The 27,072-nt window shown below is 42.2% G+C and overlaps 1 protein-coding gene across 1 annotated transcript in view; it reads left to right on the forward strand.

Annotated features, from left to right (window-relative positions):
• The first annotated feature begins 519 nt into the window (after positions 1-519).
• Positions 520-27,072, forward strand: part of COL5A2 (collagen type V alpha 2 chain) — a 174,939-nt gene continuing 148,386 nt past the window's right edge. The window contains exon 1 of the mRNA XM_089519615.1: positions 520-1,019. Within this exon, the coding sequence (XP_089375741.1) occupies positions 917-1,019 (103 nt within the window). The 5' untranslated portion in view covers positions 520-916. The remainder of the gene's footprint in view (positions 1,020-27,072) is intronic.

Consider the following 27,072-nt stretch of genomic DNA (forward strand, 5'->3'; position numbering starts at 1 on the left):
TTGGTTCCATGAATCCTCCCCACCATGGATACCAAAATCCGTGGATGCTTAAGCCCCATGAAATGCAATGACATAGTAAAATGGTGCCCCTTGTATAATATGGTTTGCTTTATGGAATTTATAGTTTTTGAAATATTTTCAATCTGTGGATGCTTGAATCTGTGGATAAAAAAAATCTATGGATACGGGGGGTCGAGCATAGTTAAAACATGGGTGGGGAGTGGGGTGGGGGTGGATGAGGTTCCCATTTCTTGGCTGCTTCCTATAGAAAAAGAGTGCTTTAGCTTCTCAGTCCTCTCCACAGCTTGCAAGAGCTGACCATCTCTCAGCCAGCCATGGTCTGGTCCCAATAAATTCTTTACCTAGGATATCTTTCCCTGAAACAACAGCAGGGGGAAGGGAGGGTGGCAAGAAAGAAGAGAGAGAGAGAGAGAGAGAGAGAGAGAGAGAGAGAGGGAGAAGCTCCTCTCAAAAACTGCATGTTTAAAAAAAAAAAGAGAAAAAAGTTGGAGAGGAGAGTGGAGCTAGTTCTGATTTGGGTTGTTTACCATCAATCACTCTCTTCCTTGCCAGGGACTGGAGGATTGTGTGGCTGAAGCAGCTGAAAGGGGGCAGGCAAAGAAGTGGAGGCAGCATTCTTCCTATTTAAAGCTGCATCACTTGGGAAGAAAAAAAAGTGTGTGCAAAGGCTGGTGGGGTGGGAAAAGCAAGGCAAAGCAAGCCAGCAGCTGGGGAAACCACAGGATCCCCCCTTCCTTCCCTTTCCCCTCTCTGTGCGTCCTGAGAGAGTGCTGAAAAGAAAAGAGCTGGCTTCATGGTGTTCAAATAGGATTTTTCTTTTTTCCTCTGCTGCAATACTTTTGCACTTTTCCTGATCCCCGGAGGAGGAGGAGAGATCCATGTCTAATATTTAGACATGATGGCAATCTGGACCCCAAGTAGAAAGTTTGTCCTCCTTCTGGCTTTTCTGGGACATTTAGGAACCATAAGGACGCAAGAGGAGGAAGAGTTTGAAGGAGGTGAGTAATCTCTTTCTTTGCAACAGCGACACAAAGGTCCTTGGCTGACTTTGGGGGACAAAAGTGGATCAGGAGGCAGAAAAGAGGCAGAGTGTCTGAGAGTGAGAAAGTGTGTGTGCATGCCATGAAATGAGCATTCAAAGAAGGCTAGGGAAGTGAACACTAGACAGGACAGGAGGGGAGAGATGGGGTTTGAGAGTTTCCCCCTTTGTCCTTTTTCTGAATACAAAAGATGTGAAGAGAAATGAAAAGGGAAACCAAAAGAATAATCTGTGGAGCCCTGAGGAATGAATCATATTTTACAGATAACAGAGCCATGGAAGAGCCATCACAAAACTTTTGGCATGTAAAGAGATCTTGCAGGAAACCAAAATAATAATCTGTGGAGCCCTGAGTAATGAATCATGTTTCACAGATAACAGAACCATGGAAGAGCCATCTTCAAACTTTTGGCGTGTAAAGAGATCTTGCAGCACCTTTCAGACTAAATTTTTGTACTCTGTTACACACTTGGATCTCAAGCGCAGAGGTCCACAATGTGTGGTGTCATGGGAGAATACACTAGAACACATTTCTACTCCACATTCTCCACAACGTCCTCCGCACAAGAGGTTGACCTGAGATGTGTGGAAGAAATTCTGTGGAGTCCAGAAAACACAGGGAAGCCCAGAGGAATCAATCCTGTGGCCTGGGATTCTCTTTCTGGGTTAGATAGTTTGGGATTCTCATGGAGACTCTCTTTCCCAAAAGCAAAGGGAACTTGAGATGGAACTGGAAAGGCTGTCCTTGGAAAGGAGCCTGAACCATCTGTGCAAAGGGAATGAGAGAAGTAAACACAAGGACTTGTTGGAAGGGTGGAGTCCATCCCCACTGCCTGAACAACATCTGTTTTAGGCAATTTCTTTGTTTCTGAGAGTTACAGGGAACTTTCTTTGCTCCTCTTCTCTTCTCCCTTTCTTTTGGAGAGACCCTTTCCCCTGTTACCCCAGTGACATGGCTTGATGGAATCCAGATGTCTCTGACATGTATATTCCTTTTTGTTATCAGGACATTGGCATTTTCTTCCCTGATGTTGCTTGAGGACAGGAAGCTTGGTACTTGTCTTCGTGGCATGGCAGTGGATGGTTGTCTGAGAGGCCCATATGGTTCTAATGCTTGTGCAGTTCAAAGTTGTAATATTCTGGCTAATTTCCTAAAAGTGTATTGTAATGCCCAGTGAATTCAGCTGTCACAGTTTGTTCTTGCTAGCTGAAATGTCAAACATAGCAATGAAGGTATCCTTCGTGGTCATGTGTCTACAATAAAACTTGGAGAGATTTGTTATAAATTGGAATAGAGAATTAGGCTAAGTATATTTGGGCAAGTCACGTGCTCTCAGCCTCAGGTGAAAGCAATGGCAAACCTCATCTGAATAAATCTCACCAAGAAACCCCCATGATAGGTTGCCTTAGAGTCACCATAAGTTGGAGATGACTTGAAGGCACACAACAACAAATCTTGAGGACAGTTTGATGTACTGTGAAAAGGTCCTGGGCTGGATATATGGTCAATATAGTTTTTTTTTCCTGCAAAGGATGGCAAAGATTTTTCTTTTTTGTACATAGTGCAAACTGACCCATAGAGGGTGTGCTTTTATGTAATCCTCTGAAGCAAGCTCAGAATGAATGTGTGATTTCCAGCAGGGCATGTTTCAGAGTGTTTTTAAAATGGGAAGAAGAAGCCGTGGTGGAAACATCACAGCGTAGTTTAGTGAAATGTCTGCTCAGAAGTGAGTGTGGCAGAGTTCAGTGGGACTTTCAGAGCAATACTAGTGATGCTTACTCAGGAGTAAGTACCACTGTGTTGGGTGGTGCTTACTCCTAGATAAGTATGGAAAAGATTAACACAATCTCAATTTTGTTAAAAGAAGAAAATGAAATATCTCGCACACAAGATTTTTAACTAAAGAAAAACTGTAAAAGCATGCCTCAAATGAGACTGAGGAAAGGGTTAGGTTAGCACATGCCATTTGTCTGTTTGTTTCTTATTCTGGAAACCCTGGGGGCGAGCCATTGGTGTTGCATTGTGCAACAGATTTTCTAATGCATTTTACATACAGAAAGATTTTTGAGTAAACAAATGGAGATGACTTGGCAGGCTGAATTTTTTTGGCAAGATTTCAGCCAGATATTGTCCCTTCTCCCTAAGAGATTTACTAAGTTCTTGCATTTAAAGGCATGAGAATTCAAGGGCTAGCTCAGCACAGCTGTAGCCTTCCTTGCAGAAGAGGCACCAGCTTGTTTCTTGGTAGGGATAATCTAATGACATGATCCACTATTCAGAATGCTTGCATCTGGTAAATCCTATGAATTGTTATTTAAAGTGGGATTATTCCTTGGCCTGCCAACAAATGGAGGGCTGGCCACCCAGCTACTGGACACTACTGATTCCGGTTGGCTACTCCTGACACTCTCTCTGCTAGGTTTGTGGTTAATCCTAGAGGCAATGTGATGTCTGAATCCAGTGTTGTGACAATGCTTGGGGAACAGCTCTCATAGGAAATCTTTAAAGCTTCTCCCTGATGTGCACACAAAACAAAGTAGGTTCCTAGATTTCTCAGGGAGTTTCCTTTCTGTGTGCTTTCAGAACTTCCTGAAAGGACTAGGTAGGCTCTGATATGTTTAAATGGGAGTTGCCTTGGATGAGGATACTGGAGCTTAAGAGTGCCATCTTTGGGTCTTGGTGGTGCTCATCTCTAACTAGACTGACCCTAGCTGCTACCATTCTGCATATTTCTTAGCCTCTTGGCTTGCTTCTTACTGCCTCTCCCCCCATAATACTAAAATTCGGTGTTGGCCACTAAAGCTGAATGGTGGAAGGTTTAGGGGAGAACTTCCTCATACATTGCACAATTAAATTGTGAACTTTGCTACTGCGAGATGTAGTAATGGACAAAGGAAACTGGACAAATTCTTAGAAGAAAAGGCTATCAGTAGTCAGAATGGCTGTCTGTTACTTGAGCAATAAAATCTCCCATTGTATATTAGCTGTGGGGGAGCGCTAATAGAAGGAGAAGTTTTCTATGTATTTCTTCCATGGGCTTCTGGCTGGCCACTTTGCGTATAGAATGCTGGAGTAAATAGGTCTTTGGTCAAATCCAGCCTAATTCTCCTTAGTTTTTTAGGCCTATTACTCATGTTCATGACCTTGGACTTGTTTTATGATGGCTGGCTATGGATCATGCTCTTCATCATATTGCTCCAAGTTGAGTGGGATGTCCTACCACTCCTTTTCTGGCAGGCAGAATATGGCCTAAAACATCTATTTCTTCCTCTTATTTTGGATACTGCTCAAGAGCTACTCAGATTCCACCCGCTCCCATTTCCCCTACCTTTAAAATTCTGGGCATGTTCTGAATTTGCCCATAGGCCCTTTAATAAACTAAAGCCAGAGATGTGGCATATATTTTCCCTTAAGGGCAAACATTTGACTTTTATGAATTCTGAGGACAAAGGTTGACTTATGGCTACATAATATTCCATTTCATTGAAGCCTGAACAAAGCCTTTGACTGAAAATTTTGGCAGTAGAACACCGATTTATGCATTTGTCTTATTTTTTAAATTGTATGTGTCATCTTTTTGTTCATCATGAACCTTTAAAAAAGCCAAATTAATATAATCGAAATATCGGTTAGAAGGAGATGCTTAAACAGTTCCCAAAGGAGAAAAAAGTATGCAGCTATTTTGAAAGTCCTCACAAAGGTCTCACATATGGAAAAGGTCTTAAAGTCAGTGGTGTCACTAGCGATGTGTGGGATATATGGTATGCACCATGTGACACCCCAGGAGAGGGGTGACACCCGGTCAGGCCTTCCTCCCATTGTGGATTGAGAAGGTCCAAGCACGTTCCTCCCAGCTTTGCTGTGGCAGCGAAAGAGAGGGCAGAGCACACCCTTTTGCTGCGACCACCCCCTGGCAGCCTCCTCCCACACCAGGTGACAACTGGCTTGTTAAATGTCTTTAGATAGTGAGTTCTACAGCATAGTGAGTTCTACAGCATAGGGGTGTCTACTCCTTCTGGTCATCAGGATGACCTCAAAATGCTGAGATGCATAGACTAGGTTTTCCTCAGGTGGTTTTAATGAAAGGGTGGTCATAATTCTGGTTCACCTCCTACTCTGTGTATCTAGTATAAAAGGCCTGATACAAATGGGCAAAAAGCGCCATCCTGGGGCCAAAATCAGGGCTTGGGAGAGCGGGACGACTGCATGCTCCAGAGCCCTAGCGTGCCATAATGGTGCACCCCATCTACACAGGGGCTGCCATGATGATGTACGTGTGGCGTAGCATCCAAATGATGCCATGTGGACATGATCAGCATGCATGAGGGTGGTAATGGAGCTGCATGCGCTCCCTTATAAGAACTTACAGAGAGTGGGTTCTTTTTAGGACTCCTGGAGGCCACAGCGTTTGGTGGCTGCAGCCTCCGCGTGGGGCAGAAAGGGTCTTGGTTCCTTTCTGCCCATCTGTATCGGGCCATAATCATGACATCAAGATTTTTTTGCGCCTGCATTAAACAGCACTATCAGATGTACCGGTGTTGAGGAAACAGGAAACACTGTGACCTCATGTTGGGGTGTACAACCTTTTTATGTCAAGGCTAACACTCTATAGTGAGTAACCACTTGTGGGGGCACATGACGAAAAGAGTACATTCAGAACCAATTTAATTAAATTGAAATGTATTTTATTTATTCTAATTTTCAGCTCTCTGCCACTTGTCCATATCCTTTTACTAACAGCTGAATGAGTTCTTGTCACTAGACTCAGTAGCCCTGGCAGGAGCAGGAGCAGTGATAGGGGACACTGTTAGAGAGAATACATGTATAGGGTCCTTTGACAGCAGTTGCTAGATAGTTAGGGTTGCCATACATCAGGACCGCCAAACCGGGACAAATGTAGGACAACATTTTCAAATGTAGGACACTTTTTAAAATGGAGGACACCCCACACCCCTTCCCGGCCTCTAAGGAGACTGAGGCCTTCTTAGAGCCCAGGAAGGTGCACAGGGCGCCCTCCATTCAATAAAAAAGTGTCCTACAAAAAAAGTGTCCCTCCTTCCTGGCCTCTGAGGAGACCGAGGCCTCCTTAGAAGCCAGGAAGGAGAGCAGGGGCCCACCACGATCGCCACGATCATGGCCGGCCTCCTCCCTCTTCCCTGGCCTTTAAGGAGTCCCAGGCCTCCTTAAAGGCCAGGAAGGCGCGCAGGAGCCCGCTGCGATCGCTGCCGCTGGCCCCTGCTGAGGTCCGGGTGACGTGCGCTGAGGAGCCAGTCCCCTTTGGCCAGCTGGTCAATGGCTGACTGGCCAAAGCAGGGGATGAGCTCCTGCTTTAGAGACCCCCGCGCGCGGGCTGGAAAGCCCTGGCGCCAGAGGCACGGCGGTAGTAGCAGCGGCGCTGCTGCCGAGAAGGAGGAGGAAGGCAGAGCCGGAAGAGGAGGTGGGTTGGCGCCGCGGCCAGCCGCATTAGCAGCAGCGGCAATGGCCGCAGGAGTGGGCCCCGAACTGGGACCAATGCATGGCTGGGGGCCAAACCGGACCGGGACCGGGAGGGCCCCCCAAAAGCGGGATTTTCTCGGTGGCCACCGGGATATGGTATCCCTATAGATAGTCTAGTGAAAAATCTTGTAGCTGCTCACAGACAGTTCTGTAGTTCCGCTGTAGTTGCTATGGAGATTATCATACCCAGGCTTAAAGTGGTTAAAACTCTCCTATTGCTGTCCATTTCATTTTGCTCTGCAAAAGCTCTTCCTGTTTCCACTCTAGAGGCCAAACTCATATGCTGGGAAAATGCTCCAGAAACACAAAGGTGTGATAGCCAGTTGCGCTTCTGAAGTGTCACTGAGGTGTCCCTCTCACCTCTCCCATACTCAAAGCGTTTGCGGAGAAGCCATTTCTTCATAACGGAAGTTCCCGTTATTGAAGAAATGGCTGATCCATTATCGCTTTGAGGATAGGAGAGGTGAGGGGACACTTCAATGACACTTCAGAAGCACAACTGGCTATCACACCTTTGTGTTTCTGGAGCATTTTACCAGCATATGAGTTAGGCCTCTAGAGTGAAAACAGGAAGAGCTTTTGCAGAGCAAAACGACATGAAGAGCAATAGGATTCTTAGGCTGCATTTACACTGCAGAATGAATGCAGCTTTACACCGTTTTATTTGTCATGGCTCAATGCTGTGGAATTCTGGTATTTGTGGTTTTGTGAGATCTTTAGCTCTGGTGCCATAAGCTACAAATCCCAAGATTCCATAGGATAGAGCCATGATCGTTAAAGTGGTGTGAAACTGCATTCATTTTCAGTGTGATTGGCAGGAGTGGGACACAGCCCCACTACATGTAGCAATTTGAGTGGTACCACAGAATTCTCAGGAGTGGCACCAATTATTCTTTGGCAGTGACAATTTTGGAAGGCCAGAGACTGAGGAGGAATGTGTGCCTTTGGCCTACAGACCACATGCTGTTTACCCTGGGCTGAGCTTAATCTATTGGCATGGTGTGATAATGCATGTGGAGTAGACTTCTGTTACCACACATGGTTTGTTGTTGTTGTTGTTAACGTCCAGCTACTGAAGGGCTTAGTGTACATACAGGAAAGTTCATAAGTGAAGATGGTCTCTTAAGTGCCTATGGCCAGGCTGTTGAGGGCTTTAAAAGCACCATGAATATTTTGAAGCACATCTGGAATTAACTAAGAACCAACAGCTCTCCTACATAATGGATAAATGGTCAACCGAGTTACCCCTGCATGGTTTACATAATGGGTGAAATATAGTACCCACAAATTAGAGTAATGCAGAAAAAGGGAACATATTTTTGCTCAGAGAATCATAGGGTGATAGGGTGGGAAGTGACTGCTAGGGCAACTAGGCCAATGCTTGCCATGTGGCCCAGTTCTTCATTGCAAGAAATCCATGGATTTAAAGCATTTCCTGGGAATGACTTTATCACCTCTGTTGAATAGGGATAGAAATAATATTTCAAAATATTTTTAAAATGATTAAAAAAATGCTTTTGAATGCCAAGAAACAATGAAGAGAATAACCTTGGACTGATAAGAATCTTCACATTTTGAGACTTATTTAGTCAGAATCTCCTTTCTTGTTCCTACCATTTGGAAGAGCAGAACACAAGCTTCCCTCTTCTGCCTATCAGGTATTTGACCTAACTTCAAATATTTGAAGATGGCAGATGACTGTCATCTCTCTCCCCAAATATCACTACCATGTCCACAAAATATTCAGAACTGTGTAATCTATTCTTTTAAGAATAATAATGGTGCTCATACTATGTTAGCAGTAGAAATAATGGTGGAACAATAATGGTGGAATAAATGGTGGAATGGTGGAATAAAGGAATGATAGTACTGTATTTATGCTACTTTACAGCCCAAGTTATTTTATTTGGCAGGCTAAAGGGGAAAACAGGTAGTTATTAAGTTGTGTCCCATGTAGATATCCAGTACTGGATGATAGTTATAAGAACACTATGCATCAAATACTTTCATTTGGCATAAGGTTGAAAGTACCTGAATCAGCTCTTGCTACAATGTTAGATTAACTGTCAGTCCAAGTACAGCTTGGGAAACCTAGTTCAGTTGGGAGCCTTACTTAACAGCACAATCATTTACATTTTATAAACTTTATATGATGGGGGAAATGCAGAAATTGTACAGAAAAAAAATGGCAAACTCTTGCTGTAGATCATGTCTTCCACTAATGATTTCCAGATCCAACAAAGAGAAGCAGCAATACTTGGAAAAATATGCAGTTCCTGCTTTCTCAAAAATTACTTTTCTGAAGGATCTCATTCCTATGGAAAATGGTGATATAATATAACTAGGAATGCATTCTGGAACTTACATGAAACAGGTTTTAAACTGGCATATGGGGTAAAAACAAACAAAAGCTGGGCTGGATTAATGAATCCTCTAGTGAACTGTGTCATAGGTCTCACAACTTTGGAACAAAGAAAGTACCAGTCCATGCTATTTAGCCAAGTTAGTATTGCCAGGTCTCATGTCATCCCCATTACCAGCTACCTTATCCCTTTTTGTCGGTAAATGCCTGCATGGGGCCTTCCACATGGTGAGCTTTGTAGTCTTCTACTGAACTTTGGTTGCTTATGATCTACTCTGTCCCCAAGTGCACATATAAATGGAAATATCACAATATTCAACATATAGGCATGGTTGAACAGAATTATAACGACAGTTGGTTTATCCTTCCCATTTATAGTTGCAGAACTGTCTCCAGTTGCTGGCAAGGCACCTCCTGAATCCCCCTTGCCTTAATGTGGTAGTGTGTCCCAACACTTAGAAGCTACTTTCTGAGGGGAGGCACATTGTACAAGGAGGTATTCAATATCTGTTTTACTGCAAGTGCTAGCTGAAAACTCCAGGTTACTTGAATGTATGTCACCAACAGGATTCCACCTTCTTAGCAGTTTTTATTTGCTCATGGCAAAGGTGGGAAATCTCAAGACCCAGGAATCACAGCAGATACTTCCACCCCAATCATATTCTTTTCTGTAGGACCACATTGTGTCTTGCTTCCCTGTTTATACAGAGTTTGTTTTTTCTCCCCCATTCTAAAAGATTGAAATGGTTCTCCTAAAGAATAGTTAGAATTTCAAGCTATCTGGTCCCACCACTTTGAATTTGGCCCTACACTCCCACTAGGAATTCTCTTAAATTGAAGGTGGCCCTTGAATTGAAAGAAATTCCATGCCCTTGATTTACAAGAATTATTATTGTTATTATAGTTCATTTTTATATCGCTGTAAATGTACACAGTGCTGTACATACAAATAATAAAATAAAATCAATAAAAATGAAACCTGCCAATGGCGTACAATCTACAAAATACATATAAAACAATAGGTAATATCAAAGAGAATTTGTTAAAATAAGCAGGAAACAATTAAAAACATCAACATCAACTATCCAATCAAAAATCAGATAGACAATCACATAGTGCCTGGGAACGAAGAAGATATACTGGCACACAAAGCCCCCATGCCTGTGATGAGAAGTCTCTGTTGTCTGTAGAGGCTTATGGTTTCAGAGAACTCATAGCTATTTGGATACCCTTTCTTCTGCCAGCCAAACAGGGTTTGACCTTTTGCTCTTTATCACAGTTGAAAAATGGAATTAGAGCAGGATAGCATCATCTGTGGATGTACCTTATCACACGAAGCTGTGTTTATCCAGTAGTTAGTTTGTAGTCCATCTCTTGCTGGAGCGCTCCTTCTCATTGATGGGCAAAACCCATTAATGCTTCCCGATTGCACTGCTTTTCCACGGTTGAATCATGTGTGGTAAGATTCCTCCTGAAGCAGTTCCAATATGCAGGCAGTCATGTGTTGCAAGTGCATGCGATTCTGCTTCTCGACCTTTCTCTTCCCTCCCCCTTGCTATTTCCAGTCGCATTGTTTTTCTCTTTCTTTCTTTTTTAAAAAACACTTTTCTTTTTAGAAACCTTAACGGTTTGCCATGATGGCACCACGGCACTAAAAATAAAAATAAATACAGATTAAAAGGTATGCTGGAAGGCACAGGGTGGGGTGGTGGTGGTGCAAGGCTATGGAGGCCAATATGTAGAAGGCAGAAGCCAGGATAGAATCAGTACTGTGACTGTTTTAAAGGATTGTATAATATTTTGAAAAATTGTATAGTAATAAGAAGAGAGAACTCTTTGGAAAAAAACAGGAAAGGTGGAGGGAAGTAGAAAGAGAGGAAGGTCGCATGCTACATGGATGGATGTATTGAGGTCACAGGTATGAGTTTTCAGGAACTAAGCAGAGCAGTGGAGGACAGGGAGTCTTGGATGTTTATCACACTATACTCTTAAAGTGCTACTATTCCACTTTGACTCCTCTAGCTGCCTCCTGTTGCATTGTGGGATTGACAGTTTTAATGAGGGGTATTTAGAATTCTCAGGCAGAGAAGTTCTCTGCCTGAGAATTCTAAATACCCCTCCTTAAATCTGCCAATACCAGAATACAACAGGAGGCAGCTAGAGGAGTCAAAGTGGAATAGTAGCACTTTAAGAGTATAGTGTGATAAACATCTTGGAGATGTCTCATACATAGGGTCACCATGAATCGAGATTGACTCAAGGGCAGTTAACAACAACAAAAATAGTAATGACTGTCCCCACACTGCCTTACAAGCCTGGTGTGATAAAGTCTTTAGTGAACTATGCATTTAATATCCAGGCTGTTAAAAATGCAAACAGCATCTGCCAAGGAAGCTAATAATTATCTGGATCACTGAAGATGCAAAGGAGAAACTCAGTTCTTTCCTCTTCCTGCTGCAGTTCTGAGGAAGCTTATCAGAAATTGGTATCTGCAATGTGATGGCATTCCCACAAGGGTTTCCTCTCCCTCCCTTCAAATACCAGTTTCATTATTTTCCTGAAAACTGCAGTTGGAGAAGGAACATATTAATTTCCACCCTCTAACCTGCTGTGATCCTTGTAATTACCAGACACCTTGCTGATGTGATTTGCATTTTTCAAAAGCTCTGGTCATTGCATATAAATTCACACTTAATGTCAAATATAATTAGGTCTCTATTTCTACCTGCTTTCTTGGTTCCCACTGGACAGCTCTAGAGAGCAACAAAAAAGTTGCTTAAAGAGATGACTTTCTGTTTTGTCTCTGTTCACATATGACTACTGCAGTGCTAGAAGATGAGTGAAAAGGCAGGTAGCACTATTTGGAACTGGTCACTCCACCTATCTGCGGTACTTGCCAGAACTGGTATGTGAAGTCTTCAGACCAAGTTGAGACATCTTTTTAGATCTTCTATGTAAATGAATTTGAAATCTATTCATTACAGTGGGCCCTTGATATCAGCTGGAGTTTGGTTCTAGTGCCTGCAGTGGAAAACAAAATCTATGGATAGGCAAATCCCATTAAATACAGTGGTGTAGCAAAATGGTGTCCCTTATATAAAATGGTTTGCTATTTGGAATTTATAATTTTTTTCAATATTTTCAAGCTGTGGAAGTTGAATCTGTGGATAAGGAATTCATGGATACAAAGGGCCAACTTTATTAACTGTTAGTGCAGTATAATAGGATGCAGATGATAAGGAATTCTGAGGCATTTGTCATATTAATGGGCAAGCCTCACCAATTCTTCTTATAGAGAAAGAACAACACAAAATTATTCAAGTTCACTTTTTCTGAAGGTGAAGAATGTTCTCCAAGATTTGATTGCAAATGACAAATATGTAGTACAGTGTAAAGCAAACAGCCAACTCATCAAATTTGGCAAGTGTGTAAATAAAGGAATGGAACTATTTCAAGGAGTGTTCCCAAACATTTGGCAGAATCCCATATACTAGCTATGGCCTGGTACAGACTGCCTGAAAGTGGCAGTCTGGGGCCAATTTTAGGGCTTGGAAATGCGGAGTGACCACATGCTCCCAAGCCCTACCACGCGGTGGCGGCGCCATCATAGCGTGGCCCTGTCCATGTGGGGGCTGCCATGATGACGCAAGCATGGCGCAGCATCTGCATGCCACGCTGCCACGCTTGCATCATTGACATGTGACAGCATGCAAATGGTGCAATCATGGCGTCCACTGCGCGCACAAAAAAGAACCCACTTTTAGCGCGGTTTGGCTGCTGTGGTGTCCCTAAGGAGTAAAAACGGGTGGCTCCAGCCCGGCCTTTCGGGGTGGTCTGTCAAGCTTCTGTGCTTTCAAAATTAAGTGTAGTTTAGCTGTTAGCTAGAATTTAGAAATAATAAGTTAAATGTAACTATTTGTGAATTAATTTGTTACCTCCTTCTGTTAATGAATCTTGATGAAAATTTTTGATGGCTAATAGATACAGGCTATCACAGCCTGGAAATAACAAGTTACTTCCTTGAAGCTTGGTGAAAAGAAGAATGAGAGATAGGTATCAGTGTACTGGTTGCATTGAACCCCAAACCTCTGGACAACCTCTCGCAGCATTCCCATGTAGAAATTAAATAGCACAGGATATAAAATGGAGCCTGAGGGGACCCCCCCCAAACCAATGGTCAAGGAGTCTAACAGGAGTGTCCCAGCATCACCTTCTGGGCTTGTCCATCCAGGAAGGAAAGAAGTCACTGGCCTTAGAAAAAAGCACTTAAAAAGAGAGCAAAAACACACATACTCAGGGTCTGAAATATGTTATAACTAGAATATTATGCACCTTCTTTCACTGTCATTTACAAAAAAACCCACACCAGTTGCATAAGATTTGGCTCACTGTAACCTGTTTCATTTGTATGGTGAAGCTATACCACCCCCTACCTCCTACACACACTCACATAAAATAAACTCTTATTTATGGTGTCTCATAAAGCAACAGATCCTGGGGAGTCTCTAATCATTCAAAGAAGCAAGAGCAAGAAAACAAAGTGCTAGGGATTCTTATCCCAATTTTGGCTAAGCCATGTTACCTCCTGTGGCTCAGTTAGCTCAGCTGGAAATTTGGGTGGATTTCACTTAAAACCAGATGCTACTTCTGAGCTGGATTTTTTTCCTAGGTAACTATATAGCAAAACAGCTGCATTTGGCAGTGGTTTTATTTTCCACATTTTTTCCCCTTTTGGTATGGAAGAGAATTAAAAATGAAAACAGTACATTTTGTAGCAAAACACAATAAGAGTTTCATGCTAGTCAAATAGTACAGTACATTAATCAACAGCACATATCTTACAAAGACGGTCATATTTTGTGGGACATCTGTTCCTAATTAGCGTACTGTTATTGTTGGAGAATAACAATACTTAAATCAGATACCATATAAAAATGTAGAAAGATGTAGAAATAATTAGCATGTGTATTAACTTAGAAATTGTGGATTTTTTTCGGGGGGAGAGAAAATTGAAACACATTTTCATATTACCTACTGGGTACTGGGCAATAAAAATGTGATTCCAAAACAACCCCCAAACCATTCATTTGGGGGGGGGGGGGGGAGGAACTGTCTAACTTTCTAGCCTAAGGGATCTTTCAGCCCTTGCTAAGACTATCTTTGTAAGGGCAGCTTCTACAGATCATTTTTACAGTAAGTGTGAGCAGATAGTTCTCTCTTTCAGACTGACTTGGTTTGTATATAGTTACCATATACTAAATAGATAACAATATGAGGCTATATGTACTAAAAAAATTCCAAGGACCTGTTATGTATCCTACCACCCCGAAGGGCTAGACTGGTGAAGACATGGGACAGGGCTTTCTCTATGGCAGTTGCTCAGTTGTAGAGCTCTCTCTCTAGGAAAATCAGGCTGACTCCATGCTTACTAAGCTTCCAGGGTACAGTGAAGATTTCATTGTTGCATACCTTCCAACATTTTATGGATGAAAATCGGGGTATGTATGGCCAAGCAACAGCAGAACATGGTAGAGAGAGCAAATGTTATTGATGAGAAAGGACAATCTAGGAGAAGATATAGCAGTTTGTTTTTCCCTGAGCCTACTAGGAAGGGCAAGATTTCATCCCCTCCTCTTCTCACCTTCTGCTAGGTTAAGTGAGTGCAAACAACCTTTGCACTTTGAACTCAGTTTGCAGCAACAGAAGAAAGCCAAGGGCAAAGAGGGAAAGTAGGGAGAAGGAGAGAGAAAATGGTACTATATATTTTAAAAGCAACTGGAAAAGTGGAATGACGGAAAATTAATTGGGATGATCCCTGCCAAATCAGGACAGTTGGAAATTATGTTGTTCCATATGGCCTTTGGTCTTTAGAACCAGGGTTGGTCTTTGGGAATGTTAGTTGTGTGTGTGTTTAATTGTTTTAATTTATTTGTAAATAGCACTTTTCTTTGTTTTTATCTTTCTGCATTGCCTAAGGAATCCTTATGGGCTGGGACTTGATAATGGATAGTTTTCATACGAATACTGGGGCAGGATCTTGTTCTATTAAATAGTTAACCCACTGGATTGCATTTCAAGTGGTTTGACATGTCCATCACCAGCAAAGTCCTCCAGGACTTTGCTACACAACCATAGTCTCAACAATTAACACTGTATGACTAACAGCAGGTCTTACTATGGAGATTATCAGATGGCGAAAAAGGATGGGAAAGAAGTGGGACATTCCTGTCCTTATTGTGCCATTGCTGGAAGATTATCAGATGACATCCCACAGCATTGCTCTCATTCCATCCTTCTTCTGGAAACTCCTGTGAATAAAAATTTACAGGGCCGTTCTACTTCACTGATAGGAGAAGGATGGGATGAGAGCAAAGCCATGGGATGGAATCTGATAATTTTCCAGCAATCACATGAAAAGGATGGGAGCGTCCTGCTTCTCTCCCATCCTTTTTCACCATCTGATAATCTGCACTGTTGACAAAACTTAACAGTTCAGCAGATTCAGTGTGATTTCAGTTGTGCTGATCTGGATGTTTTTACTGACAGGACTAAAGACTGGGATACATTTTATTTTATCCACTTGTTGTTTGAGGAATTTAACATGCATGAATGGATATATAAAATCTAATAAAGCTATTAATTTGGGATGGTGAAGTTTTAAGTGATAATTCTTATGGTACAGCAAAATCCAAAATTCACGAAACAGTGATATTTTTATTGGATCAACTAAAAAGCACAAATTACATCATGCAAGCTTTTGAAGCTTCTTCATCAGGCAAGTAGGTTAACAAAAGTGACAATGTTAGAGTCACAGTCCTACATTTTATCTCAGATGTTACTCTGTTGTTAGTTAACCTAGTTTAGAGATGAGTATCAATGCAAGGATATCATTGCCCATTGCCTACATTGAGAATGGTCATTGGAATTACAGTGAGATGAGTGTAAAGTTAGGGGCTGTGCAGACAGACCTGAAGAGTTGGCTTCCAGCCACCCCTTTTACAGCCAGATCAGGGCTGTAGCAATCACATGCCGTGGCCCTTGATCCGACCTTTGCAGGGTGCAAAAAGGAGATGCAAAAAGCTCCTGAAAGTAAAAAGGTGTCATTGAAGGCTTTTATGGCTGACGTCCATAGTTTTTTTGTGGGTTTTTTGGGCTATGTGGCCATGTTCTAGAAGAGTTTATTCCTGAGGTTTCACCAGCATCTTTTGCTGGCATCTTCAGAGAATGCTGGCATGGAAGAGAGTTGAGTATTGTGTGTGTGTGTGTGTGTTTGTGCACGTGTGTGTGTGTGTGTGTGTGTGTGTATACCAATTCTCTTCCATGTCAGCATTCCCTGAAGATACACACACACACACACACACACTGACCCTGGGTAGAGAGGAGTGATTTCCATGTTAATCTGTGTAATGTTCTATTGTTACTGGCAGGGCTTCAGGGTGGGAGGATAAGCAAAGAGGATTAGTGTCTGCTAAGAGTCATTTTTGTCCACTTTCCTTTTGCTTTATTTTCACATTATTTCTATTTGGCAGAAACGCGTCTGAAAATCATCCCACATTTGCAGGTTTTTTCTACTTCTAAAATCCTGTTTCTGAGCGGTATTCGTCTAGTGTGATAAAACTCATAGTGTATTTCTGTGGGAAGATATTTATGCTATGTTGAGGGGATGTTGGCTTGCAGTCTCTGTGGAGGGCTACCTTTGAAGAATGTTCAGAAACTTCACTTGGTACAAAGAGCTGCAGTCAGATTGTTGACTGAAGCTGTTGCAGGGTCCATACAACACCCTTGGCACAATAGATCCACTGCCTGCTGTTCTGTTTCCAGGCATAATTCAAAGTGTTGGTCCTGACCTATAAAGCCCTATATAGCTTAGGTCTAGACTATCTGACAGATTGTATTTCCCAATATGAGTCTGCTTGGGTCCTGAGATGCTTAGGAAAAACCTTTCTTTCAGTTCTACTGCCTTTACAAATAGCTGCTGGGGATGCATACGGGTGAAACAGACAGGCCAACTAAAGCAATTTCTACCTGCTTTGAAGGTAAGGTATTTAGATGATGCACACCTCCAAAGCAAGTAGAAACTGGATTGAACCCATGCTCTGGGGATAAAAACCAGAGGAAAAAGAAGCTATAATAGTCCAACTCGAGGCCAAAAATGCATACTTTTGATCCTGCGTATAAACGCCCCAATGCAAGAGTGGTTCTGAAGGAGTGATCCATCCTAATCATGACCCTAAAGCTGCATATAAATGTACTGGTGGAGGTGCACATTAAAAAAGGATGGAGCCAGCATACCCAAGTGATCAGGGCAGCAATGCAAAAAAGTGAAAGTGTGACACCTCCAATGGATATAAGTACAACACACATAAACCAGACAGTCCAAGAGGGGCATGAGGTAAGGTGGCATGTAGTGGGGGCTCTAAGATTGTGCTTTGCCAGTGTTTTACTGGGCACACTGATGTGCTGGTGTCCTGTACCAGTGGTGCAACTGTGTGGCTGATCAAAGGGGTGGCCATCCAATGGGATGGCATCTAGGCAGCAGGCAGTCGTGGGTGGTGTGTTTGTGTGATGGTGGGGAGGCAACAAAAAAGAAAAAACTACCCAGTGTTGCGGCTTGATGCAGTGTGATCAGGCCATGCCCATTCGTACTGCCTTGGGAGCGGCTGTTGTGGACAACAGGGTTTTGACCAGCTTCTGGAAAAAACAGGTATTCTTAAATGAAAGAGATGAATAAAAATAGATCGTATGTGTCTGCTGTCAAATATGGATTAGTCTAGTCTATGTCTTCTGGGCACCCACATTATTCTGGCAGCTTCTGTGCCTTGCATGTGTCGTTCAACTTGCATGTTCTGCACACAGTGCCAGCCTGGCTGAGCACTCTGCCTCTTACATCACTTCCTTTCTTCTCATTCGGCCAAAATGTGTTTCAATACTCCTTCATGGTTGCCAAGACAAGCATTTAAACATCTGGTAATCATCCACCATAATTTTTACTGGTGAGATGCTACATTCATCATAAGCATTGATCCCATGGAGATTCCCTAGTTTCTATGATACCTTTAAAAAATGAATTGGGTAAGAAGTCCTTCCAATTCCCTGTTATGTGATATTAACCATGATTTGCTGTGAATTACCCCAGGCAGTGTGGTGTAGTGGATTGAGTGTTGGACTATGACTCTGGAGATGAAGGTTTGATTCTCGCTTGGCCGTGAAACCAACTGGGTGACCTTGGGAAAGTCACATGCTCTCAGCCTCAGGGGAAGGTAATGGCAAACCTCCTCTGAACAATCTTGCTAGGAAAACCCTGTGATAACAGCCTTATCAGAAGACAGAAAAAGAAAACAGCTTTAGGGTCGCCATAATTCAGAAATGGCTTGCAAGCATGCAACACACACACACACACACATAGTAAGCAAGTTACAACAATGCATTCTTCATTTTGGGGCTAGCTCCACCTGTTACACTTGGTTTGTACGCAATTTCATTTTGTTCCTTTTAAAAAACATGAACATATCAATATTTGATAATTTCTTTATGTCCCAAATAGAAAGAACTTCCTTTTTTAAAAAAGATTTGTGTGGGAAAATGAAAGATTCAGACATTCATTATGGCAAGAAACTGAGGAACAGGTGGGATCAATGGATGGCTGAGTGTGAACTTGACTGGCTCAGGACTGGAGAGGTGTCTTATTGCTGTGATTGCTTTTGTATGTTTTTAATGGGTTTATACTTTTAGCTTATTGTGTTTTAATGATTTTGTATTTTTTTACTAGTTACATTGATGCAAGGCTTTTAATTCAGTTTTTAAAGTTGTGATGTTTTTAATGTATCTTTTGTGAGCCGCCTAGGGCCCAATTTAGGAGAAAGGCAACATGATGAAGATGATGATGGCAATCTTTCCAGAAGTCTTGGAAGGGCAGGCTGTGATTTCTGTCTCTTCCCTTCGAGTTTTGCAGACAGACTGAGGAGCTTCTTCAGAGATGATCTCTGAAGCACCCCCTTTTCCCTGAGTGTTTCTATCTTTGGCCTGTCTCATTATCAAAGCAGATATATTAGATCTGCCTGATTCTTCCCAAATTTCTATTGAGCTAACCTGAGTTCCTACAGAAGCCCTGTTTTTCTGAGAATATAATTTCCTGTTATTACCCTCAGGAGAAACAAGACACATGAATTTGCTATGACCCCACAATCCCACTGTAGAGGAATTTCCTAGTGAATGTTTGTTGACTGGCAGATGTCCTAATTTTCAGCACTTTGTTTATCTTGAAACCAAAGGGTTTGGAATGAGTTCTGCCATAAAGGCTGCCAAAAACATTCCTGTGTAGGAACCGTGCCATATTTGGTCCTATAGGTAGATTTTTACCCAACTGGGGCTTCGTTTTTTAAAAAACTTGTTTTCTTCCTTCCTTCTTTTTGCTCTCTTGTTTCCGGAAAGGCCGGAAGACTTAAATGCTTTTCTGAACTCCATCATTTTTCAACACCTCACCCGCTCCCTACTGCAACTAAACACAGCTTGCTATTGAATGTATGATTCAGAATCCTAGTGAGCTTAGGCTTCAGATAACATTGGCATGTTATAACATTTCTAAATCATAATTGCTTCTTTTGAATATGTGCCTCTGGAGCCTAATTAGATATTACAAAGGATGTTAGCAATGACTGCTACTATTCTGTATTAGATATCCCCTTACTTGGGTGTAATTTTTGAAAAGTGATCTATGGGAGGTTCCAGGGAGGTTCCAGATGGTGAGGCTGGGGGACAGTTGCTCTTGTGAAAGAGAGCTTACATCGGGTGTCCCTCAGGGCGCCATTCTGTCCCCCATGCTGTTTAACATTTACATGAAGCCGCTGGGAGAGATCATCCGGAAGCATGGAGCTCAGTGTTATCAGTACACTGATGACACCCAGATCTATCTCTCCATGTCTCCGACTGATACAGTGACTAAGGAAGGCATCTCTCCTCTGGATGCCTGCCTAGGGTCAGTAATGGGCTGGATGAGGGAAAACAAACTCAAGCTGAATCCAGAGAAAACAGAGGTACTTGTGATAGGTACCCCAAGTCCAGACAGGGAAATTTGTCATCCAGTCCTGGACGGGGTTACGCTCCCCCTAAAGGACAAAGTTCGCAGTCTGGGAGTACTCTTGGATTAATCCTTACAATTGTCATCACAGGTGGATGCGATGGCCAAGAGTGCTTGGTACCAGCTTCGGCTGATACGCCAGCTGCGTCCCCGTTTGGACCAAAAGGACCTTGAAACAGTAGTACATGCACTGGTAACCTCTTGGTTAGATTTCTGCAATGCGCTGTACATGGGGCTACCTTTGTACCAAGTTCGGAAGCTTCAATTAGTCCAAAATGCTGCAGCCAGGTTGGTTGCTGGAACATCTAGGGCAGACCACATAACATCGGTATTAAAATCTCTTCACTGGCTGCCCATTAGCTTCCGGGCTCAATACAAAGTGTTGGTTATTACCTATAAAGCCCTATATGGCTTGGGCCCGAGCTACTTGAAGGAACGCCTCCTCCCACACAATCTGCCCCGCACTCTCAGAACAACAGGGAAACATCTGTTAGAGTGCCCGAGAGTGAGATTGATTACAACTCACAAAAGATCATTTGCAACAACAGCACTGACTCTCTGGAACAATCTCCCTGACGAAATCCGGGTCTGCCCTACTTTGGATGCCTTTAAGAAGGCTTTGATGTTCTTTTGGTGCCTGTTTATCAAACCATTTCCTGTATTGCTATGTACTGTATATGCATTATCCTACTTGAGAGTATGTATTTTCCCTGGAAAATGATTAACCATCCATTATGATGCCAAGCCCTCCCTCCAGTCCATCTGGCTTGGTCCAGGCCTTGGAGGTAGAGAGGAACTGCTGGACCTCATCCCCTTTCCCTCCACCACTCCCTTCTCCTTCTGTGTCATGTCTTTTTAGATTGTAAGCCCGAGGGCAGGGAACTGTCTAACTAAAAAGATTGTATGTACAGCGCTGTGTAAATTTACAGCGCTTCATAAATAAAGGTTAATAATAATAATAATTTGAAGACATACTTATTTAGGCTAGCTTACCCGTCTGATTCCTTGTAGATATCATTCCTGATAGAAGTTTACCTTACAGACTGATAGATTTTAAGGTTGTATTTTAATGTGTTATTGATATATGAAGATTTTATATTTTGTAAATTGAATGTAATTGTGTTTTGATGTAAACTGCTTTGATCATCGGAAAAGCGGTATATAAATAAAGCTTTAATTATTATTATTATTATTATTATTATTATTATTATTATTATTATTGTGTTGCCACTTAGCTGTCACTTCTAAGATATAGGGAAACACTGAATGCTGATGTTGCATTCTGTACTTCTTGTACAAGACATTACTGAGGAGATACATAATGGGGGAATGCTGGCTGGTACAGGCCACCATGCATACTTAGACCTTCTCTTCAGCATTTTTTTTTAAAAAATGAAATCTGATTAATTGTTCCTACACCTCTTTAGCACTTGCAAACACATTTTATTTATCACAGGCCTTTCATTGAAAAGTACCTGGGAATATCAAGTAGCCCAGCATGTGAACTGGAGAGCTTTGGTTGGATAAAAGTACACACAGTTTATAATTCTGTGAGAGACTCTAGTTTTTGTAAAATTATAGCTGAAATATGAAATGTCGTTGGCTCCTGCCACACTGCAGAAATAAAACAGCTTGATACCATTTTAAGTTCCATGGATCACTATTATGAAAGACTGGGACTTGTAGTTTGGTGGGGCACCAGAGCTCTCTGACAGAATGGGCTAAATATCTCACAAAACTACAAATCCCAGAAATCCGTAGCAGGGAGTCATAGCAGTTAAAGTGGTCTCAAACTGCTTTATTTCTGCTGTGTGGATGTATCTATTCTTCCATAAAGAAGAAATGTCAAAATAAAGTTTCAAGGGCTGTACAGACTGCCCCGAAGGGGCGGCCTGCAGAATCGTGCCCTTACCTGTAAACTCTGGTAAAAGCAAACTGTTGCATTTCTATACCGCTTATCGGTGCACTTAAGCACTCCATAAGCAGTTTATAAAGTGTAAGTTAATTGCCCCCAACAATCTGGGTACTCATTTTAGCGACCTCCTCGGAAGGATGCAAGCCTGAGTTGAGCTTGAGCCCTTCACGGGTATTGAACTCTCAACCTTATGGTTTGTGAGTGAGTGGCTGCAGTACAGGCATTTAACCACTGTGCCACCAGGGCTCCAGAATGGCAATGGCAAACCCCCTGTGAAAAAACTTGCCAAGAAAACCCCATGATAGGGTTGCGATAAGTCAGAAATAACTTGAAGGCAGACAACAAGAAGAAAACATCATTCATCATGCAAGCAAACAAACATTTATTCCAAATTGCTGTGTTGCCTTTCAAATGCAACTTCATTTCACCCTCAGCTTCCCTTGCCCCAAATCAAGTAGTTACAATTACAGTATACTGCTTTTTGCTTCTAAGTACTGACAAGCTGGAAGTTTAGGAGAAGTTCTCCAGTACATTTGGTATAAAGTGGCTTGGTAGAACCCCATGTTGACATTTCACTTGAAAGGCTTCAGTCTGTGCTTAAACTAGTACTGTACTCTTTTGCTATACGGTTGGAGCTCAGAAATAGCATGGTCTCATCTCAGGGAGGATGTGTATTGAATAAGCACTTCCGATCTCTGAAGAATCCCATATGTAGAAGCAGCTCTAATCTTTAGAATCTTGTTATGCCTTTAATATATTCTGTATAGCCACCACAGTTTGAGTACAATATAATTTTGGGGCAAAGTGGATTGACCAAACAGAGTGCAGTGAAATACAGCTGCCGTAAGATCATATGCTCAGAGACTTAATGGTGGGTATTTTTTGTCATGCTATCCAATTACTTAGTTCCACAATGCATGTGGTTATGTAGGGGAAGTTTGCCAGTAATGACCAATGCTGAGTTTTTCAAGTTTATCTCATGCAGCACATAATTACATACATTATAGTAACTATAACAACTGAGTGCACATACAAAATATGCTGCACAGAAGGCTTAGGCAGTGTTTGGACAGAGGTTAAACTCAAATTACAGAGTTGTAAAGTCTTCTGTCTTGTTTTCAAGTATGCACAGTGGCTGCACTCTATATTAAACTTCCCCAGATGGGATAATCTGAAGACTAGAAAGGGTTCAAGAGCTGTAAAGATAACTGGATGATAAAGAGGCATTTATGACATCATCGACTATTTGCACCATTAATAAGGAAAGCAGAAGCAAACCTTTGTGACATAGTTGGAAATCTTATGTTTGTGCCAGATTCAAATTCAGTTATCTTTCACTGAGAGTCTCTCAGCATTTGTTGCATTTCTACAAAACCAGGGATACCAGTGACACATTATTGTGATAATGACTGTAATATGAAATATCAGTCTTGTTATCATTCTAGAGATTTATCCATGCCATGTTGCTACAGGAGTCTGTATGAAAGTTCCTTTTGGAAGGAATCACAACCTTTGCCATTACATTTAAACTCATCACCATTAGAAGATAACAGCTTTGTTCTGTGCAGGTGAAACAGGAGACATATATTCAGGAAAGGAGTTCAACTGGCTGCAGTTTTCTGAAGGTTGTACAAGTGCTCCAAGAAGTGCTCACATATGAGCCATACTTTAATTAAGGGAACAAGAGCCAAAGCTCAAGATTCTCTGAGATTTTTTAAAGCAAACAAACAAAAAATATTTCAGGTCCTGCACTTTGTAGAAATTGGGAAGGAATAATGGTTGCATATACCCGTTTGCCCAATCCAGTAGTTAATTAAATGTTGGACTATGACTCTGGAGACCAGGGTTCGAATTCCTGTTCAGTCATGGAAACCCACTGGGGGACCTTGGTCAAATCACATTCTCTCAGGCTCAGGGGACAGGCAAAGGAAACCCCCCTCTGAACAAATCTTGCCAAGAAAGCCCCATAAGAGAGGTTCACTTTTTAAACTATCATCAAGTTGACTTTGACTATAGTGACCTTATGAACGAGAGATCTGAACAACTGAAATGACTTGAAGGCACACAACAACAGACACCAGTTTTCTTTAGTTTGTCCTCTGGTTTACCAACATGTCTCCCCTGATGTTGGGGGGAAACATCATCATGCATAGTGAATTATCTTTTCTTGCTTTCTTTTTAGAAACTAAAACTATAAACTACTGAGCAGTGGTCCTAGGAAGAGTCTGAGGGACATCCACCATCCAGACACTGGTGACTTACCTCCCATACCTCCAGTGCTCTGGTATCTCAGCCAACAGAGGCTTCTTTATAAGTTATGAGGCATCAGAAACAAATCTAAATTTGGCCAGCTGACTTCATAACTCAGTCAATAGGTCCCAACAACTGTACAAATTCTAACACCTCTGCCAGCTTTTCAGTCTTAATCATTTATCACTGGAAGAAATTGCTAAAAAGACTAACAACCTTGCCTTGCCTCTCTTGCTAAATACTTTAATTAATCTTTTAAAATATTACAGCTTCCATGATTAAAAAAACACCAGTGTTGGTCTACATATCATTGTCATTTCATGTTGCATGTGTCTGTCTAATTCATGGACAGCAACCACATTTCTTTAGATTTTGCAGTGGTTTAACATGTTAAACTTACACATGCTGCCAAAAGAATACTTGCAATATTTTTTTGTTTGTTTGTTTTACATTTTGGATCCAGAAATCTGAAGGATTTTAAAAAAACCCAACACTGTGGAGAATGTATGAAGAATTTTGTGATTCACTATACAGACGCTCAGAAAATTGTGTGTTCATATATCTTCCATCCCAGACTGCTGAGCTGACAATCACAAACTATATGGGAAGATTTTGACAACATGTGTCTATCATTACAATGAAAAAATCCTTAAAATACAAAACGGAAAAGTAAATTATAATCTAGATTTTCAGTTTCAAGAGCAAAACTCCAAAAATGTCAGGGCCTGACCTGATTTGCCACAATCAGTGCAGTAACCCTGGAGATTATCAGTTGGTGAAAAAGGATGGGAGAGAAGTGGGACGTTTCTGTCCTTATCCTGCGATTGACAATGTCAAAAAAAATTATGGGGCCATTCCACTTCACTGACAGGAGAAAGATGGGATGAGAGTGACACCATGGGGCATCATCTGATAATCTTCTGGCAGTGGCTCTCATATTTTACATACAAATACTCTGCTGCCCAGGTTACTTTACCTAGAAGTCCTGGGACTGAGTCAGGCACTGTCTTAAGTGCAAACTGTGTGCTCTATCACCTCTCCGAATTAGTGTTTTTAGGCTTATAACTTATATCTATTTATATCTTATATTGTGTGTGTCCCTGTTGGTTCTCCTGGACCTCTCAGTGGCTTTTGATACCATCGATCATGGTTTCCTTCTGGACTGCCTCTCTGGGATGGGGCTTGGAGGTACTGCTCTACAATGGCTCCATTCCTTCCTGGAGGGGCAAACTCAGAAGGTGGTACTGGGGGACTCCTGTTCGACCCTCTGGCCATTGACCTGTGGGGTCCCTCAAGGTTCTGTGTTGTCCCCTATGCTGTTTAACATACACATGAAACTGCTGGGAGAGGTTGTCCGGAGTTTTGGGGTGCGGTGTCATCAATATGCAGATGACACTCAACTCTACTACCCCTTCCCACCTCAATCCAAGGAGGCTGTCCTGGTCCTAAACCAGTGTCTGTCTTCAGTAATGGACTGGATGAGAGCAAACAAGTTGAAACTTAATTCAAACAAGATAGAGGTGCTCCTAGTCAGTTGGAAGGCAGATTGAGGAATAGGGATCCAGTCTGTGTTAGATGGGGTTACACTCCCCCTGAAGACACAGGTTCACAGTTTGGGAGTACTTTTGGACTCAGCTTTGAACCTGGAGGCCCAGGTTTCCTCTGTGACAGGAGTGCTTTCTCACATTTAAAACTTGTGTGCCAGCTGCGCCCGTTCCTTGAGAAGCCAGATCTAGCCAAGGTGGTACATGCCTTGGTTACATCATGTTTGGACTACTGTAATGGGCTCTACATGGGGCTACCTTTGAAAAGTATTCGGAAAATTCAGCTGATTCAAAGAGCTGCTGCCAGGCTGTTAACGGGCAGATTACAGAGACCATACAATGCCCCTGTTGAAACAGTTTCATTGGCTGCCACTTTGTTTCTGGGCACAATTCAAGGGGCTGGTTATTACCTATAAAACCCTACATGGCTTAGGTCCACACTATTTGGGAGGCCGTTTCTCCTGGGATGAACCGGCCTGTACTCTGAGATCCTTTGGAGAAGCCCTTCTCTCTGTCCCAACACCATCACAAACACGGTTGATGGTGATGGCAAGGGAGGGCCTTCTCGGTGGCTGCCCTGAGACTCTGGAACTCCCTGATCTCCCAGGGAATAGATCAGAATGGCTCCCTCCTTGATGGCCTTCCGCTGGCAGGTGAAGATCTACCTGTTCACACAGGCATTTCCTTTCTAATGTACTTTTTTTATTCTTTATTTTTTAATTGTACTGTTTTTAATGCTGTGAAGCCGCTCTGAATCCCAGTCCTGGGAAGAGTGGGATACAAATAAATAGACTTTTTAAAAAAGGAATCAAGTTGTAGGAGCAAAAATATGACCATGATGATATGTTCCAGAGGGCCTTTAAAATGCTCATCCTAAAAATTTGTCCTTGCCAAACTTCTCATATATAGACTTCAATTTCCTTTCTGAGTGGGGAAGCATCTGGTCCTACTCAACCCCAACTATGGTATCCTTCTTCCACGTCAGCAGGGCAGGTTTCCAACTTAAATTAGTCAATGTCAGCTGTGTGCATCTTGCAAACTTTCTGTTTAAACGTGCCAGCAGTGCTGGATGCTAATGAAAGCTATAAAACTCCATATTCTTGAAAGTAAGGATGACTACAGATGTGAAACGTGTATATTTAGCAAGGCTAAGAAAGGCACGTGCTCCAAATGTAGATAGCATGTGCAACTGAATGAAAGAGTAGGTGTACTGTAATTTCTTTTGGGCTGTTGTCATGCACATTTTGTGGCAACAAACCCTGGCTGAGATCCTACATCAAGAGAGCATCATACAATGCTCTGTAGGCACAGTTGTGGCCTTTCTTCCCAGCCCTTTTAGCTGTCAGGCCCTGGCAGGGGCTGCGACA

This window comes from Sceloporus occidentalis, unplaced genomic scaffold (genome assembly GCF_023333645.1).
Source record: "Sceloporus occidentalis isolate IW3139 unplaced genomic scaffold, rSceOcc1.0.p SCAF_4, whole genome shotgun sequence".
Lineage (NCBI taxonomy): Eukaryota > Metazoa > Chordata > Lepidosauria > Squamata > Phrynosomatidae > Sceloporus > Sceloporus occidentalis.